Source organism: Mastigoproctus giganteus, chromosome 7, assembly GCF_048544385.1.
Source record: "Mastigoproctus giganteus isolate SK-2022 chromosome 7, ASM4854438v1, whole genome shotgun sequence".
Classification (NCBI taxonomy): Eukaryota; Metazoa; Arthropoda; class Arachnida; order Uropygi; family Thelyphonidae; genus Mastigoproctus; species Mastigoproctus giganteus.
Genome location: NC_143581.1, coordinates 95,491,713 through 95,512,394, shown reverse-complemented (window position 1 = coordinate 95,512,394; position 20,682 = coordinate 95,491,713). Strand labels below are relative to the sequence as shown.

Sequence of the window (20,682 nt, the reverse complement as noted above, 5' to 3'; positions counted from 1 at the left end):
TTGTTTTCAGCTGCAGAACAGGTCTCTATCTCTGCTAGAACCAATGCGTGGTGGTCTCCTGAGCTAAATTACAGCTTCAAGTGCAACAGTCCCTCCATAAACATGGGAAGAGCCTAGCAATACAGCACATGACAAAATTCAGTACTCCAAAGCCAGAGCACTGTTTAATAGACTGAAGTCTCAAGCCATTAAAAAATATACTAATGAAACCTTAAACAAAGGCAAATTGCCATACTCTATACCTTAATTCTGAACCAGATTCCAACTTCAATCCAGCTGAATGAATCAACTATGTCACCAGATTTCAGGATAATACTACACAACTATATGATCACTAACCAGACTCCACTGTTGGTCCAGCCAATGAGCAGTATTCTATCCAAATTGATCAACAGCATCTGCCTCATGCCATTAACTTCCTGCATTCATCATGCACACTGCTGGCATGGATCAAGTCCTACATTTCATCATAAAGTGCCTCAGTCCATATAGTCTTGATTCTCTGCTCTACCTGTTCAATTTCATCCTCTCTCAAACAGTGTTTCCTGTTAGCTGGGGCAAATACGTTCTTGCCCCACTACCAAAAGTTCAAACACCAAGACAGCCGAAGCACCAAAAAAACGATATCCACTGCATCTGCGCTGCATTAGCAGCGCAGATGCAGTGGATATCTTCTGAATAAAGGGTGACATTTTCGCTTTTCTGTATTCACTTCTGCATAATAGAAGTGTACCATACTTGTCACAATTCCTCCTATACCCGATCCATCCATGCAGGCGTGCTGCAAGATAGCATTTTATCAGAGATACTAGAGATAGCATTTTATCAGAGATTACCTCTCCTTATCCCATATGTGCGTAACAGGGATGATGTAATCAGATGATTTCAAGCTATTAAAGGAAATACCACCATCAGCAGACAGAGGAGTGATCACAACTGAAATCAGCAACAAACTCATAGCTATAACTTTCTTAATCATTTCGGCCATAAACTGAACCACAAAAAAATCTATAATTGTGGTTTTCTTTCTGAAGCAGTCTACCACACTTATACAACCATCACTGAAGGGCACAGTTATCCCAAGTGTGACAAAACACAAAGATCACGGTGTAACTTTCAACCCAAAGCTTAGGTTCAACAGTCACATTGAATCTATTCTGTGCAAGATAAGCTCAATGGGCTAGATTGTCCATTAACATATCCTTCATATAACAGCTGCAAAAACTACAAGATATCTGCTAACCACCATGTACTCTACGGTTCTGTTGCCGCTGAAATATGGGCTTCTGCTGCACCTTCTCTTATGAAACCCATCCTTGCCAGTGAATACTGGATACTGAAGTGGGCAACCCATAAAACATCGGCTTCCCTCTGAACAGAGGACCACCAGCATGGCCGCTCAACTTCAAATTCCACAGCTGCCTCAAGTAATCTGCATGAAGAGAACTGCAACTGCTGTCAAAATGATGGTTGACAAAATCCACTCCACTCCACTGATTTCTGGGACAGATATCAGTGGAGTGGAGTGGATGTATATCTTGAGCTACAGTAGAACAGGCTGAAGATCTGCTGCAAATTTCTACCCGGACAAATACCACCCATGATACAAGTCCTGTAAATGATCAAAATAGACCTCCAGAAGTTTGCTTCAGATCTCAATTACAGGTGTTCACAGGCAAAACTGATTCCACTGCTGTATGGCCTCTGATGTCTACTCTCCAAATGATGTCCCCACCTGCTATCTAAGGTGCTGAATGGCACCTCTCATGCACACTGATGAACTCTTACACATAAACATGTGAAACTTCATATCATAAAGATCAACTTACTGCATGCCTGAGACACATGAGATCAGTGAAATATGCTGACTTACAAACTTTCATGTGTTTTGTATTTTATTCAATTGTACGTTTGTATACCTTTGTGTACTGTTCATCTCAGAGCTGTATATACTTCCAGCTGGATATATGTATATCTATTTAAATTATATATTATATTTTAATGTTACAGAACATTCTCATCTATTTGTTATACACGTTTTTATGTTGTCCCTTAACCTTTGTCAAGCCCCTGGCAATGACAGGTACATATTGTATCTGTGCTGTATATGGATAATATTTGTAATGTGAATATCATATACACATAACAGTAAAGATTTTCTTCTTCTAAATAAGTCTTTGCTATTTTTATTTCATCCTTTGCCAAAGATTTCTCATAATCTGCCTTGGCTTACCTAATCTTATTAAATTATATGTTTTGATTGCAGACTAGTTTATATCTGCTCTAGCAGATATAAATGGATATCAGATAAATTAATGAGACACATGGCAGAAAAGAAAAATGCATTCCATGCATTTTTCTTTTCTGCCATGTGTCTCATTAATTCATCTGATATCCATTTATGTCTAAGCCTTGAACAGTATTTCTTAGCATTGAAAGCTAAGAATCTTCTGTTATTATTTCCCGGAATGTTTCCCATTTAGAATTTGTTGTTGGATAACATCATTCATTGGTCCCACCGTATAGAATTTAAAAACTATCTGAGACTACTGTAGCCTCCTTTAAAAAAGCAAAAACCCTTCCTTTTCCCCCTGATGGTAAAAGTAAATTAAGTAAATCCCACATCAATACATAGTGATCACTGCCACCCAGTGGTTCTTTTATCTGCATACCCTAAATGCATGAAGAATCACTGTTGATAATCAGATCAAGAATAATACTGCTCTCTCTCTCTCTCTCTTGTTGCCTCTCTAACATAATGCTGTAGAAAAGTCATCCAATAAATCCACAAAAGTCCTGCTAGTGTTTGAGTGACCAACCTACAAGTTCCAGTCAATATCTAGAAATTTAAGATCCTTCATTATAAGATATTCTGATTTACTGGCCCACTCTATTTCTCTATATAGTTGTTCATTTTACTCATCACAGTCTTTAGGTCTATAACACACACACACACACACACTCATGTTTGTATATCTTGAGTATCATTATATAAAACATGATAAATTTAGTATTAATATAATAATAATTCTGTCATTAATGAAATTAATTGATGGCAGGTTCAACACATGCACACAGAATTACTGTACCAGCAATAAAAGCAGATGAACAATGCTGAATTTAAAAAAAGTAAAGAGGAGTGTGAAAACGCACTGATGCATAATTAACAATCTAGAATTCAGTCTCTATCATCCCATTACCAAAGGCAAAATTCAAAAGGAAAGCAAGTTATATTAAAGTTTATTTTCCTTCTTGGGATCATTAAAAAAGCAACTAAGCAGGGAATCCCACCCCACACATATTAATGAAAAATATTAATTTTTCATTAATATTTTGACAAATATTATTGATTTTTTAGCTTTTTTTTTTTTTTCAATATTCACCAAGCAATGGTTTATATGTAAGTTGGAATGTGCACAATTAGTGTACTACAGTTCCTTTTTTTTGACACCTTGAAAATAAAGAAAATTTTTAAAAATTTCATTAAATTAAACTAAACAATTATTGATCCCATTTATACAGCAATACTGTATAAATGTAGTATTAACATAATAATAATGCTGTCATTCATTAAATTTATTCAGCCATTTTGAACACATGCACATACAAAATATACACCAAAAGCAAGAAAATGTATGAATGCTGTTGAATTTAATAGCTCAGTGATTTCATAACCCCATCAGTCAATTATGAGGAGAAAAATTATTGTGGGCAAATTAAAAAATTCATTTTTACATTTGCAGATTGCTTTTTTCCTTGTAATTTTGTAAACAAGTGTTCCTATTTACAAAAACCAAATTACCACTTTGGTAACCTATTCAGAGACATGATATACAGCTTTTAAGTTTCTGGTAGAAAAAACAGTCATATATAGTTGATTCATATAAATGTACTAATAACGCTAAACAATATTATTTCACTTAGAGTAAACAAAAAAAAAAAAAAAATTATGTTTCTAATGTCTTTACTCCTAAATAAGGATGGCTACACATTTTGAAGAAACATTTCTCCTGAAAAAAAATAAAATAACTAAGTTGTTCTTTTCGCACCATAGTGTGCAGGTAAATTAAAATGGAAAATGCTGAAAACACCTAAACCTGTTTCAAGTGAAATCTGCCTATAGCTTCTTGAAGGAATACAGATGATCCTCACCCACTGTGATATTTCTCGTGCCACTTATTCAGTGAATGAATTGCTGTCCATATTACACTTCATCTTCGGACACACAATCAACATAATGAACACATTTCCATTTTTTTCCATTTATTAATACATACAGTTTACATACATTCATATATATACAAAACTTACATAGATTTATATACAATTATATACACATTTCCATCATCCAGGGCTTGTGTGCATGTGTGTGTACGTGTATCATGGTGGCTCTAAGGCAGTAGCCCATCTCCACCTTTGTTCTCTGTGTTGGTGTAGAAACTCTAGGCCACTTTGCCACCAGGGAGCAGCGAACACCTGGGCAGCTGCCGCCTGGTGCCCATCCCCAGGCAAGATGAAACCGGCCTGGGCCTACTGTTGTGGGAGTTTGTGCACATAAGCACATACAGAATACAATGAAGACAGATTTTGTGCACATAAGCACAAAATCTTTTTCATGAGTTACGAAAAAGTAGCCTGCCGCTCCATGCTTGGAAGAACCAGGAGCCAATCAACACATAACTAGCCACTTGCACAAACAAATCTTCCCCTCATAGATTAGTAGCATGTGTCACCCCTCAAGGTCAATCTCGTTGGAAGACAATGTTTTGCCGGATGTAATCCAGTTTGTCTTGTGTACGATTGTGTGTGTGTTTGTAAGGGTTTTCTGCATCATACCTTATTCAGTTCCAGAAAGAGTTGCAATTGTTGAGGCATAAGTGCATATGGGTTCATTTAAAGAAACAAGAAGAATGTTTGTGGAACAGTTCCCCACTGCCAGGATACCAGCAAAATGCTGAATACAGCAACTGATGAAGAATTGGCGTGAAACAGGAAGTATCCTCAATGGGAAAAAGAACAGAGCCCGATCTATTCGTACATCAACTGTAGTGCGCAATATTCGTGAGAGGATAAAATTAAGCCCATGAAGAGTACCCGGAAATTAGTTCACCAAGTCAGTGTAAGTCAGACAACATGTGTATGTGTACTGCACTCTCTAAATTTGAAGCTGTTTCATGTAATGTGCATGCAAGAATTAAAAGAGACAGATAAAGTGAAACGTGTAAATTATTGCAGGTGGCCCCTCAACAGCATCGTTGATGGGACATTCGATCCAACTCAATATTTTATGTCAGAGGAAGCCTGGTTTCATTTATCCAGACACATCAATTCTCAAAACACAAGGTACTGGGTAACTGAAAATTCTCACCAACTCTATGAAGAACTGCTTCATGACGAAAAAATCGGAGTATGGTATGCCACATCAGCACAGTGGATCATAGGGCTCATCTTCTTTGAGACAACTGTTAACACAGACGTGCACCTTGCAATATTTGAAAGCTTTTATGCACAATTAACCTCTGAAGAGCAGGAGTGGTACACATTTTAACAAGATGGAGCCACTTGCCATACGTCCCATAGAGCACTGGCCTTAATTCATGAAGCCTTTCCAGACGGAAGAACTGTCAGCAAAGATTTATGGCCTCCACATTCCCCAGACCTGTCCATATGTGATATTTATCTTTGGAGCTACCTTAAGGGGAACGTTTATGAGACAAACCTGCACACTCTTCAAGAATTACAGGAGAACATTCATACTGCTATTGCAGGCACTGATGGTACAGTATTGCAAAGAGTTTGTCAAAACATGCTGACAAGGGCTCAGAACTGTTTGCGGCCCAAGGAGGTCATTTTCAACATCATCTTTAATGGCAGGTAATGTACTATACATTTACCCACTTGTGCATGCATCGTATTGTAGTTTCATTGATGGGCTACTTTTCGTGACTCACCCTGTAGTATCAAGAAACATCTGAGAATTATCTGTACAGTAAACCCTCGCTATTCGCGGGGGTTACGTTCCTGAGAAATGTTGCGAATACCGAAAACGCGAATACTGAGTTATGGCTCCCATAGTAATAAAGGGGTTCCGTTCCAAAGTATGAAATATATTAGAAAAACTAGTCTAAAATTTTGTCTATGTATGTATTATATGTACCTTCATAATATGACTATGTACATAGTGAAATGCAAGCATATGGCATCGAAATGAAAATAAGAAACAATTTAATATTAAATGAAATATGCCTTTGCTAGCAAAAAAACTTATCCCGACAGTGCTATCACCAGTTTCGCTAAAGTGTTGATAAAGGAGTTTTGCCTTTTCACGAATGATGAGTGAACTTAACGGAATTTTATTTTGAGTTCGGTCTTCTATCCACAGGTTTAAAGCTTTTTCCATTTTTTCTAATTTAACATCACGAGTTAAAGAGCAAATTTTTGAAGCAATTAGCGCGTTTTCCCGGACACTACAGCGGATTTTTCCTTCCGATTTTTTGATTGATCATACCGTTGACTCATTAATTTTATAATGTTTTGCCACTGAGGAGACACTTTTGCCATTAGAAATTTTATCTAATAACTCAATTTTATTCGCTAATGTCATCACCTACTTTGATATTTTCACATTTCTCTTGTTATTTGTAGCCATATTTTTGTAGGTGTTAGAAAGAACTTGTCCACAATAAAGTCACTTTCTTCCGTTAACACACTCGAAAAAGTCCGTTTTACACTGCAAAATGGTAGATTTATCATTTTTGTAAGCATATCAATTTATAAATTGATAAATTTATTCAATTTATAAGCATATAAATAAAAGCAAACGACGAAACCTTCCATGACAAGCGCATAACACATACTGAACAAGGATTAGCGAGAAAGATCCACGCTCGCGATTTTGTCACTCCTCTCCCCCCACCCACTGAGCGCTGTTTTGACCGGGAAAGATAATTTTAGCCACGCTCATGTTTTTTATGGCGGAAAATATTCACGGCGCTTTAAAATTCACATTTTTTTAGGTTTCATTTTATATTAAATCGGCGATCGCGAATAGCGGGGGTTTACTGTATTCCTTTTAGAAATAAAAGATTTCACTCTATGCAAGTTGAAGTGCTTCGATTTTGGTTATTCTTAAAAATAATAACTGGCTTGCATTTTATTTTAGTAAAAATAAAGAAACAGTATTTGTAAGTCAAACAGGATACTTAAGAAAATGCAATTTCAGTTTGAGTGCTTCACTGTAAAATACTATGATTACAGACCTGATTCGATAAGTAGAGATTTACAAAAGGAACGCATTTCAGCTTGAAAACCTGTTCACAAACCCAATTAGCTTGAAAATTCATCATTGAGATGAAATTGGAGCAGTATGCCATTAAGGGCAAGTTGCTGCTTTGGATAACGAGATGTCTGAGTGGGAGAAGACAGACAGTGGTAATCAATGGACACTGCTCTTCAGGGACTAATATTATTAGTGGAATCCCCTAGGCTTTAGTGTTGGGCCCACTGTTGTTACTGATGTACCTGTGAGGTGATCTGATTGAGGTGCATAAGACTTTGAATGGTTTGAGCAAGCTCAGTGCTGATGGGATTCTTCCAATTGTTCAGATTATGCACTTGAGGGGACATAAATTCAAAAATCTGCCTTCAGCCATCGAGTGATTGATTGCTGGAACAAACTTTCATCTATTGTAGTGGAAGTTGAAAGCTTATGAAATTCAAGGAAGAACTGGACAAACTTCTGGGGTGAATGGATAGGCGAAATGGGAAGATTTTTTTTTCTTTTTTGGCTGATTAGTGGCAATGATGCTTTCTTGCATCATTGCCACTAATAATGCTAAAATGTTTTTGCAGAATCCCTTCCAACTCAGTGTTGTTATCGGCCTATATGAGAGTTTGAAGGACAGGGTGGATGCCCTCGAAAGATCTAAATTGATCTTTCGAGGGCATCCACCATCAGGCTCTAAGCTGCCCACATCAACGCCAGAGCTTGCCCTTGGTCATCACGCAACACAGAGGCAACCCCCAAGGCAGAATGCACTGGTCCCACAGGAACTAGTAGTTGTTGGTGACTCTATTGTCAGGGAAACCGGAAGCATGCTTTGTAAAAAGGATAGGCGGAACAGGACCAGGGAATGTCTGCCAGGGGCAAAGGTTGATGACGTTGTAGAGCGGATATCATCTTTTAAGGGCACAAAAGGTGATACAGTTGTACACATTGGCACTAATGATATTAGGAGTAGGAGACCGGCAGATTTACTTAACAAGTACAGGTCACTGTTGAACAAAAGCCGAGAATTAGGGTTGAATTTGAAAGTGTCTGCAATTCTGCCCAGACACGATAGAAGGGAGTATATGATGAGAGCCTTGTTGATCAATTTGGCCCTGGAAAGAATGTGCAAGGCTCAAGGGGTAGAATTTTTTTCAGCCTGGACTGTACTTGTTAACAGAAGAGACTGCTTCTACAGGGATGGGATACACTTAAATAGAAAGGGTGCAAGAATATTTGCTGATGCTATCGAGGCAGTGTTAGGTGGGTCGGGAAACTTATAGCTTGGAGGATACAAGGAATAATAGTTTAACAGTAGCCGTAGGCAGAGGTGAAGCTGATTCTTGCACAAATTCTATTAGAATAAGTAGCGACCTGAAGCGTGGGGTGTTGGGGGTTTCAGGGATGGATGGCAATCATCCTGAAATAGGTGGGTATATGGGATGTGTTAGGGTAACTAAGAATAGGAATAGGAGCATGTATACCAATGCTAGAAGTATAGTAAATAAATTTAATGAATTTGAAGTGTTGGTCAAGACATCAAAGGCGGATATTGTTGGGATAGCAGAGACGGGGTGTCACACAGATATAAGGAATGCTGAACTGGAATTTGGGGAGTACAATGTGTACAGAAAGGATAGAAATGGAGGTGGTGTTATGCTGTTAATTAAGAAAAACATAAAATCAAAAGAAGTGCATCCAGTTGATACAGATGAACAGTGCACTGTTGAGTCAGTTTGGTGTGACATAAGCACTGCGAAAGCAAAAATAAGAGTAGGAGTGTGTTATAGGCCTAATGACTTGAATGAGTGCAATGAACAATTGTATAGAGAAATAGAGTGGGCTAGTAAATCGGAATGTCTTATAAATGGGGGATTTTAACTTCCCAGATATTGACTGGAACTTGTGTGTTGGTCACTCACACAATAGTCAGACTTTTGTGGATTTATTGGATGATTGTTTTCTGAAGCAGCATGTTCGAGAGGCAACCAGAGAAAGTAATACTCTTTATCTGGTTATCAGCAGTGATCATTCGTGTATTAAGAATTTGCAGATAAAGGAACCACTAGGTGGCAGTGATCACAGTATACTGATGTGGGATTTACTTAAAGATTTAATTACCATCAGGGGTAAAGGAAAGGGTTTTTGCTCCATAAAAGTGAGTACAGGCTCTCCGACAGTTTTTAAATTCTGTACAGTGGGATCAACTGACAATGTTACCAACAGTAAATTCTAAGTGGGAAGCATTCAAGGAATTAATGGTGGAAGCTACTAAAAGTTTCATACCTATTAAGAAATATTGTTCAAGGTTTAGGTCTAAATGATTATCCAATGAACTAATGAGACTCGTAATAGAGAAGAAAAATGCATGGGATGCATATAAATTATCAAGCGACTTAGAAGCCTATGGCAGATATAAGCTAGTCTGTAATCAGGTGACAAAGGAGGTTAGGCAGGCGAAGGCAGATTACAAGAAATCCTTGGCAAAAGATGCTAAGAAAAACAGCAAGGATTTCTTTACTTATATAAAGTCTAAAAGGAAGGGGATGAATCTGATTGGTCCACTTGACATCGATGGATCGACTGTTGATGATCCTGCTCAGATAGCAAACAAACTGAATGAGTATTTTGCATCTACATTCACACATGAGGAATTATTAAGGTTTGAAAATGGCAGAAGGTTATCAAATTGTAGCAGGATACTTAATGATTTTGGAATAACTGAAAGCAAAGTGGAGGGGAAATTGTTGAAGTTAAACATAAGAAAAGCACCTGGGGTGGATGGGATCTATCCAGTTATATTAAAGGAGGCGGCAAAGCAACTAAGCAAACCCTTAGCCATAATTATGAGAGTGTCCTTGGACTCAGGGGAGGTTTCCACGGACTGGAGATGTGCAAATGTATCCCCAATTCACAAAGGGGGATCGAAGGGTGACACGAGTAATTACAGACCAGTTAGTTTAACTTGTGTTCCGGGTAAAATAATGGAGTCCCTGGTTAAAGATGCATTGCAGGATCATCTTGACAAGACTACAGCAATAATTCAGACACAGCATGGGTTTGTTAAGGGAAAGTCTTGTCTGACCAATTTGATAGGATATTATGATGTGGTTACAAAGGAACTGGATGCAAAAAATAATTTTGATATCATATATTTGGATTTCAGAAAAGCTTCTGATTTTACAAATTTTACAAATTGGAGCAGAATGGTATTAAGGGTAAGTTGCTACAATGGATAAAAGGATGGTTAAGTGCGAGAAGACAGAGGGTGGTAATAAATGGGTGCTGCTCTTCATGGACTAATGTTATTAGTGGAGTCCCACAGGGTTCGGTGTTAGGTCCACTGTTGTTTTGTATATTTATCAATGATATTGATGAAGGTATATCACGCTTAATGTTGAAGTTTGCAGATGATACAAAGGTTGGCAGGGTTGTTAATGACAGTAATGGCAGTGTGCTACTGCAACAGGATCTAGATAATTTGAGCAGATGGGCTAAGAAGTGGCAACTGAAGTTTAACCTTGACAAATGCAAAGTACTGCATATGGTTAAAGTAACCCTAGAGAAACGTACCAACTGTGTGGTACTACACTTAAGGTGGTAGAAAATGAAAAAGACCTGGGAGTAATTGTGCAGTCAGATATGAAGTTTTCTGAGCAATGCAGACAGGCTGCCAGGGCAGGTCATGGGGTTTTGTCAATGATATATAGGAATTTTGCTAGCAGGGAAAAGGAGGTGATTATCCCTCTATATAAGGCAATGGTCAGGCCACGGCTTGAGTACTGCATACAGGTCTGGAGGCCTCATTTTAGGAAGGATGTAGATTTACTTGAGCGTGTACAGAGAAGGGCAACAAGATTGGTGAGGGGAATGAAGGGATCCTCTTACCAAGAGAAAGGCTTAAGTTCTGCAAATTGCAGTGGCTGGAGACTAGGCAGCTGCGCGGTGATCTGATTGAGGTATATAAGGCATTGAATGGGTTGAGCACACTGAATTCTGATGGGATCCTTCCACTTGTTCAGATTACGAACCTAAGGGGGCATAAATTCAAATTAAGAAAAGACAGATGTAAAATAGATGTGTGGAAATTTGCCTTTAGCCAGCGGGTGGTTAATTGCTGGAACAAACTTCCATCTGTTTTTTTTTTTTTTTGGCTGATGCTGCATAAGTTCATACACTTGCATCACATGCCAGTACTACTACTACTACTTAACAATATTCTTTCTTTCTTTGCTCTAAATTTTTTCAGTTTTCAGATAGGGATAAATTTTTGCCATTATTTGAAAATGCAAGAAGCATCTCTATGCCCCCAGTTTGAGAAACACTGATGTACAGTATCTTTTAATATTTGTAAAATAATAAGAGTAGTTTACCTCAATACATTGTTTGAGCATTACAGCTCTGGTTCATACTATCAAAGTATCTTTTAATTGAACTCTATTCATCACTGAGAATATAATGACTCTGATTTAGTTTGTGACTGCTCAAACAATTTATATATTTTTATTTTTATCATTAGTAGAGGAATACGATGCAAGAAAGCAAGCTTATGCAGCATCAGCCAAAAAAAACCTCCCATTTCACCCCTCCATTCGTTCCAAATGCTTATCCAGCTGAGCCTTAAATGTATTTAGGCTATTTTTCACCCCGGGGGCTCACATCTGGTGAGTATGGGCTTGGCAAACCCAGGGTCCTGAGCTGGATATCATCATTCTTCTCTTTCTTGGTGATTCCTTTCTACTTCTCTCTTTCTCTCTCTCTCTCTCTCTCTCAGGGGGTAACTTGGGAATTTTTTTTTTTTTTTTTTTTTTTTTTTGGCTGGTGCAGCATAAGCCTCAGGCTTCCTTGTACCATATGGCCATTAATAATAATAATAATAATAACTTCCACAACAAAAGATGGAAGTCTGTTCCACCAATCAACTACCTGCTAGCTAAAGGCAAATTTCCACACATCTATTCTACAACTGTCTTTCCTCAATTTGAAACTGTGCCCCCTCAGGTTTTTAATCTGAGCAAGAGGAAGAAGAATCCCATCAACATTCAGCTTGCTCAACCCATTCAAGGCCTTATACACCTCATACTTCATTAACATGAATGGGAAAACTTTTTTCAGAATCATGATCACTGCATTTAATACTGTCGAGATCTACATCATTATCTCCATTTCATATAATTTATTTCTGGGGGAGGCCCAAAAGCAAGCATGGGGCTCTAAGCAGATTTATTATTAATAGCCATAGGGTGCAAGGAAGCCTGAGGCTTATGCTGCACCAGCCAAAAAAAAAATTCCCAAGTTACCTGAGAGAGAGAGAGAGAAGTAGAAAGGAATCACCAAGAAAGAGAAGAATGATAATATCCAGCTCAGAACCCTGGGTTTGCCAAGCCCATACTCACCAGATGTGAGCTTCTGGGGTTGAAGTGTTTCGATGTTCACTATTCTCCAATTTAACTGCACTACATTTTATTACCGTAAAAACACAAAAACTTAAGGGAAAATGCTAATTTTTGGTCAAGAGTGCTTCATGACAAAAATCATCTCTCTACACCAATTCCTCGTTTCTGTAATACATTGCAGTACTCTGAACACAAATCAATGTTCGAGTGCTAAGTCGCTGAATCAACCCCACCCGTGGAACTCTTTAGTTTATAATTTTATATTCAGTGGTAAACTAACAGTTGTGTTTCCCTCTAGCACTAAAAACACCTAAACATTCTTTTACAATGCAACATGTTTCCCTGTTGCATTGTAAAATAATTACAGTACAGGGCCATTTTTAACGATGAAATAGGTCCCCGGCCATATTTAAATTTGATACCCCTTTAATATATATATATATATATCGAACATACATATAAATACAAATACTACATAGGTTTTTATATTTATATTGTGAACAATAGTTCCTTGATAAAAATGTAAAAAAAGAGGTCAAAAATGTTTTGTGACTTGAAAAATAACTTATTTATTGTAGAATAAAAATTAAATACTTAACCAGTTACGTTTAAGTATGCTTTTATATGACGTTGTCTTGGTTTATTATTATTATTAGAAATTTTGGCAAAAATCTATTATTTGGGTACCCCTTGTCTCTGAGCAGTGGGAGTGGTCGTAGAACAAAGTGATTGTATGGTCGAGTTCTGTGATTGGGTTGTTATTGTTATTTGGTTTTTAGGAGCATTAGCAACTAAGGCCATATTGCTCCGGGAATATGCGGTGGTCATTCCCTGACCTTTCAGCATCCTCCGTATTTGGTGGTGACGGGCTCGAACTCCGGTCTAATCAAGAAGCGTGGGCTACGTACTTGGCTACGGAGGCGATCTGTGATTGGGTGATTATTACGAATGCATTTTGTTTGTGTCGTCGAGGAGGAGGTTCCTTAGCTTAGGTAGGGTGTTTATCCAGCCTCATCCCACTGTTTTGAAATCGGGAACTTTTCCCGATTTCAAAACAGTGGCAAGTGGGGGGATAAACACCCTAGGCATGTCAACATAGGAGGGCAGGGGGGTGGGGGAAAACAGTGAGTGGCACCTGCCAATTATGCCTTCCTCTTGACTTTTAGTTGTACTCAAGATCTCAATTTTTACCAAAATTTTTATCGCTACTTTAGAAAATAATTATACTGAAAATGAGACCCTCAGCCATGGCCTTTGCATTAATGCAGCCATGTTACTGTAGGGAATTACACAACAAAAAGGAATGTTCAACTGCAGTATGAAAACCATATAAAGAGAATAAATCAGAATAACTGCATGCTTAACCAGCAAACAAAATCAAAATGGAATTGTGAAGGCCTATTATACTCCAGATCAATTTTGGCACAAATTACTTAGTATACCGACCACAGACGATCTGAAATCACATGGAAAATAGGAATTAGGATAAGTTAAGAAGGCACAGTGTACAGTATTATTATTATTATTACTAGCCATATAGTGCAAGGAAGCCTGAGGCTTATGCTGCATCAGCTAAAAAAAAATTTCTAACAAGTTACCCTGAGGGAGAGGGGGGGGGAGAGAGAGGGGGGGCACAAGGGAATCACCAAGAAAGAGAAGAATGATGATATCCAGCTCAGGACCCTGGGTGTGCCAAGCCCATACTCACCAGATGTGAACCCTGGGGTTCTGTTTAGAGTCTAATGGCAGCAGGGGTTCCCCCCTATCTCTGTGTAGTATACATTGTCCTATGATACAGAACACCGTAGATTTAAAAGTGTATGGATATTATTATTATTATTAGCTATATGTTGCAAGGAAGCCTGAGGCTTATGCTGCACCAGCCAAAAAAAAAAAAAAAAAAAAATTCCCACAGTTATCCTGAGAGAGAGTAGAAGGAAATCACCAAGAAAGAAAAGAATGATGATATCCAGCTCAGGACCCTTGGGTGTGCTAAGCCCATACTCACCAGATGTGAGCCCCTGGGGATACGATACTGTAGAGTGTAGTGTTATGTATCATTGTTCATCTGACCTTTTAGCTGTTGGGCCCACCGTTTTCCACACTATGCAACAGGGAGGCAGGTCAGGTACCTAGTAATTTTTTATAGTACTCTGGCAGGTCTTGCAACCTAGTTTCCTGAGATTTCAGTGGCTAGGACCTGAAAAAAAAAAAAAAAAACACACTAGGATTGGTCGAAAGGAATACAGATACGTAAGTTACATGATTTAAGATTAAAATTTTGGGTGCCAGGCTTGGTAAATTTGGGTTGGACGCTAGTTGTGAAGATAAAGAAGGAGGGAAGACTGAAGGCTGGAGAGAAGTATGGGCCAATAGAGAAGACAAGAGCAGTTAGATCTTACTACTCTGTAGCACAGAGAATCCAGCTGTGCAGGTACAAGTAGCTATGTGCTAGAGAACTATTATCCTCCACGTGCCGACTAAATTGCGAGTTGTAAAAAGCAGCCTATTGGCTGTAAAAGTTTGAGGCTAAACTCCATTATTCGGGTACAACTTGTTTCCATGCAGTGGGTGTGGTCGTAGAACAGAGTGATTGTACGGTCAAGTTCTGTGATTAGGCGATTACTATGAAGGTGTTTCCTTTCTAATTGTTTTGTGTCATCGATGGGGGGTGCACTTAGCTTTGGTAGGGTGTTTATCTCCCCACTTGCCACTGTTCATATCAAAACCATATAAAAAGAATAACATCAGATTTAAAACTGCAGCAAGTAGGGAGAAAACATCCTAGGCATATCAACCTACAAGGCCAGTGGGCGGGGAAAGCAGTGAGTGGCACCTGCCAATCACTGCTTTGTTCCTGTCCATTTGTCCAAATATGGACTAGTTATGAAGACCTGGATTTTTACCAAGTTCGACTTAAAAATGAAATAAACAAATTGGACGATTCACGATTCCTAGAATGTTGTCTCTTATCCTTTTCCCAAAGCCAAATATCAAAATTATCAAGATTTTATATCCAGGTTAATTAACGATACGGGAAAGCGTTTAGGCGGAAGCGCTATAGCCTTTGCAAAATACTGTATTTCATGGGATTGGCCATGGGGTGTAGTGGGATAATACTGTAGGCGGGATTATGACAGGAGTTTATTGTAAAAGTTTATCCTCTTAACATAACATCCACTCATCTAGCCTGTAAATTAACAAAAAAACGCTCAGATGAATAATCACTTCTGATAAGGATAAACAAAATAACTATAGGACACTTAATAACTTATCCCATTTTACAAAATCGTTTCTGAAATGCGTTTTTTTTTTTTTTTGTTCCCCCTTCTTCTATAAGTAATACCAATTCCCAATAAAATATTTTAAATTATATGTTTTGATTAAAAAAAAAAAAACTTACGAAAATTTGGATTATTAGGGGCGCGGTATGCATTATATCGTGCATCAAGAGCTAAAACTTGTTGCCAAACGCCTGCCATTATTTACATCTTTTGCTTCCATACAATCATTACCACAGCGGTTTCGATATTACCTTTACAACTCTTCAACGTCACTTGGGTACAAGGCTAAACCTTGACCAAATGTATCCAGTAGAGGTCTCTGAGAGGCTGCAATACCATACACTTCTTATAAATAACGCCATCTTGCTCCCCTCCCTTTCTGACATATAGGGAATTGAAAGCTGTTTATAGGTGCGGTTGTTTGAAGAGTGAGTGGTATAGGCTGTTATTTTGTATTGGGTATTATATTTAATTGTGACTTTTATTCCTGCATAAAAATTGGAATAGCTTTTCATACAGAGAGTTACTTGCTAAAATGCAAGCCATTAAATGCGTCGTAGTTGGCGATGGGTGAGTAAATTTTTATTCCCTACGAGTTCATTAACGTGTTCTCTTGTTTTGGCAGTGCAAATATTGAAAATTCATGTAGTTAATTAAGTTCGCACGGCTCAAAGTATATCTGTGTTTGTATGTATGCATGTGTGTATATATTTTACAGTACACAAATCAAATGATAAAATGAATAAGTTTTGAACTATATCATCGCAATCGACTCATTTCTTTTTACCTAATGAGCCGTTAAATAAAATACAGTACTTGCATGGAATGATATGTACACCTTAAAAAAAAAATAATAAATAAAATAAATCAGCTTTACCGATCCCAAGATCTACGTGATAATTTTGGCTAGACACTTGAATGAAAAAAAAAAATAATAAAATATATATATATATATATATTTAATAAAATAGAGTCTGCTTTTTACAAAGAAAGATTTCAGTTTTGGAAATTGCAGCATCTGGAGGCTAGCCTGCTAGATGATCTGATTGAAGTGTTTAATGCTTTGAATAGATGGAGCAAACTCAGTGTTGATGACATTCTTTCTCTTGCTCAGACTACCCCCAAGTGAGTGCATAAATTCAATTTGAGGAAGGATGATTGCAGCATATATGTGAAATTTGCCTTTCAATGTAAAAACGCATTGACTGGGTCAACATGGATGCCTGATGTGAAAGTACATCAGTCGTTCACTTTTGAAACTATGGCAGAGAAGAAAAATCATGGGATGCATATAAATTATCAGGTGACAGAAGCCTATGGCAGATATAAGCTAGTCTGTAATCAAGTCACAAACGAGGTTACGCAGGCGAAGGCCTTCAGCAAAGGTTTCTAAGAAAAACAGCAAGGATTTCTTTACTTATATAAACTCTAAAAGGAAGAGGATGAATCTGATTGGTTCACTTGATATTGATGGTTTGACTGTTGCTGATCCTGCTCAGATAGCAAACAAACTGAATGCGTATTTTGCATCCACATTCACACGAGGAATTATTAAGGCTTGAAAATGCCATAAGGTTATCAAATTGTATAGGGTGCTTAATGATTTTGTAATAACTGAGAGCAAAGTGGACGAGAAATTGTTGAAGTTAAACATAAGAAAGGCACCTGGAGTGGATGGGATCTATCCAGTTATATTAAAGGAGGCAGAAAAGGAAGTAAGCAAACCCTTAGCCATAATTGTGAGAGCATCCTTGGACTCAGGGGAGGTCCCCCATGGACTGCACATCTCCAGTCCATGGGGGACTGGACTGGACATTTGCACATCTCCAGTCCAGTCCCCCATGGACTGGAGATGTGCAAATGTATCCCCAGTTCACAAAGCGTGACACGAGTAATTACAGACCAGTTAGTTTAACTTCTGTTCTGGATAAAATAATGGAGTCACTGGTTAAAGATGCATTGCAGGATCATCTAGACAAGACTACAGCAATAATTCAGACATGGCATGGGTTTGTTAAGGGAAAGTTTTGTCTGACAAATTTGATTGAATATTATGATGTTACAAAAAACTCATGCAAAAGATAATTTTGTTATCATACTTGGATTTCAGGAAAGCTTTTGACATGGAAGACTACTGTACAAATTGGAGCAGAATGGTATTAAGGGTAAGTTGCTACAGTGGATAAAAGGATGGTTGAGTGGGAGAAGACAGAGTGTGGTAATCAATGGGTGCTGCTCTTCGTGGACTATTGTTATTAGTGAAGTCCCACAGGGTTCGGTGTTGGGTTCACTGCTGTTTTGTATATTTATCAATGATATTGATGAAGGTATATCTGGCTTAGTGTCAAAGTTTGCAGATGATACAAAGTTGGCAGGGTTGTTAATGGCAGTGTGCTACTGCAACAGGATCTAGAAAATTTGGGAAGTTGGGCTGAGAAGTGGCAACTGAAGTTTAACATTGACAAATACAAAGTACTGTATATGGGTAGAAGTAACCCCAGAGGAGTGTACCAACTGTGTGGTACTACACTTAAGGTGGTAGAAAATGAAAAAGACCTGGAAGTAATTGTGCCGTCAGATATGAAGTTTTCTGAGCAATGCAGACAGGCTGCCTGAGCAGGTTGTGGTATTTTGTCAATGATATACAGGAATTTTGCTAACAGGGAAAAGGTGATTGTCCCTCTGTATAAGGCAATGGTCAGGCCACGCCTTGAGTACTGCGTACAGATCTGGAGGCCTCATTTTAGGAAGGATATAGATTTGCTTGAGCGTGTGTACAGAGAAGGGCAACATGAGGGGAAACTTAAGCCTCTCTCTTATCAAGAGAGGCTTAATTTCTGCAAATTTCAGCGGTTGGAGACTAGGCACCTGCGAGGTGATCTGATTAAGGTGTATAAGGCCTTGAATGGGTTGAGCATGCTGAATTCTGATGGGATTCTTCCACTTGTTCAGATTATGAACCTAAGGGGGCATAAATTCAAATTGAAAGACAGGTGTAGAATGAATAGACGTGCGGAAATTTGCCTTTAGCCAGCATGTGGTTAATTGCTGGAACAAACTTCCATCTCATTGTGGAAGTTGATAGGAGGAACTTTAAGGAGGAACTGGACAAACATTGAGGGAATTGTTTTGTAAAATTTTTTTTTTTTTTTTGGCTGATACACTCATACACTTGCTTTCTTGCATCACATGCCACTACTACTACTATGTGACTTACCTTTGGCGCAGGTAAGTCACATAGTTTACCTGCGCCAAAGGCAAGTCACATAGTAGTAGTGATGATGCCAACATTGATTGGCAGAAACTAGCCACTTCCCACGCAAATGATCTTTCTAGAGATGCCATGTGACCTCTCTTTCCCCCCCTTCTTTCCCCCTACTAAAAACAGGAAAAATGCACTTGAAAACGCAATCTGTCGGAGCTGAAATGAAGCTATTTCACGTGCATTAATAATGATAAATGCTCCTGCACATCAACAGAAAAAACTTTTTTTTTTCCTTGGGGCTGACCCTTCAGCTAAAGCAATCTTTCTACAGCATTTCGACAAAATGATATTGTACAGTGAGACAAACTGTAATTACCTTTTTTTCATATTATGTAGATGTCTGTCTGTGCATATAGTATCTTGTGTAGGAAAGCATCTGAATGGCAGTTCTATTTCATCTTAGTATATTGTGTTCAGTACAGAACTCTGTAAAAGGCCAGAAATGTGTGTAATGTTATGTTTGTGCAGTGTATGTGTTATGTTGTTTAATTGTTTCTGGCAGTTTTGTCACCAGCGATCACCTGGAAAACTTGCTCAGTTTCTGCCTACACCACAAGGTGGTAAGCCATAACTGTGTATATACTTCGACTAATTCAAACTTGGCAAAAAATTAAAAGAATTAATCTTTCCCACTGGGAGAATAAACATTGATGATGGCTTCGATGAATTGCAGAAACAATCCTTTCTTACCTGTTTGCTTTCACCTCCACATGTACTCAGCCAGGTAAAGTTCAAAATGATCCTTTACTGTTAAGGCTGCTTTTGATGTTGCTTCATGTTCCCTCGATGCTGTTGATTTAAGCTCCGCTCTCTGGATCCTTAAAATGCAGGCTGTGGTTCACTTGAACATATTGAAATCCCTTATTGGTAAGACAGTTTATGCTTTCCAGCAGTGAGACACTATAGTTGATCCTAGAAGCAAGTTTTCTTTGATGACTTGCAACAAGACTTTTGCACTTTTCTCAACAGCAAAAAAAACAAAACAAAAAAAACATGTCCCCTTTCAATCATACGAAACGCTCACTTTCCTTTCACTCGCTTACCCCTATTAAACTTTCGCTTACCAAATTTGCTCTCATCTATTTCTGCAACCACTCCCTCACCACCTAGCTTAACATTCTCTTTAATACAAATTTTCGTACATACTTCTCAACAAAAATTTTCAGTTACATACTGTATGCTCAGTGACATTAAACTCATTCATAATCCTAGCATTCAAATCTTGCACCCACATAAATGTTGATAACAGTACATCAGACAAAGCCATCCTACTCTTGCTGAACCAAGAGCCATTCTGCACAGACCTCTTCACTCGATGAGCATTCTCACCACAGTACACTCAACAAGATCATTCGCAGTCATCATCTATATATCCTTCTTTTCAGCAAATTTCATTCTACTCACACATGAAGGACAATCACACTCATGAGCAATGAGACCAATGCTCATACACCACTCAGCCTTTTGCCC

The 20,682-nt window shown here is 38.2% G+C and overlaps 2 protein-coding genes across 2 annotated transcripts in view; one reads left to right on the top strand and one right to left on the bottom strand.

Annotated features, from left to right (window-relative positions):
* LOC150083090 (WD repeat-containing protein 13-like) overlaps nucleotides 1-16,214 on the bottom strand; it is a 376,518-nt gene extending 360,304 nt beyond the window's left edge. The window contains exon 1 of the mRNA XM_090377026.1: nucleotides 16,067-16,214. Within this exon, the coding sequence (XP_090233152.1) occupies nucleotides 16,067-16,145 (79 nt within the window). The 5' untranslated portion in view covers nucleotides 16,146-16,214. The remainder of the gene's footprint in view (nucleotides 1-16,066) is intronic.
* Nucleotides 16,215-16,284: 70 nt separating this feature from the next.
* The window catches only part of LOC150083089 (ras-related C3 botulinum toxin substrate 1), a 118,987-nt gene continuing 114,589 nt past the window's right edge, over nucleotides 16,285-20,682 (top strand). Inside the window, exon 1 of the mRNA XM_090377785.1 lies at nucleotides 16,285-16,517. Coding sequence (XP_090233911.1) covers nucleotides 16,483-16,517 — 35 coding nt within the window. The 5' untranslated portion in view covers nucleotides 16,285-16,482. The remainder of the gene's footprint in view (nucleotides 16,518-20,682) is intronic.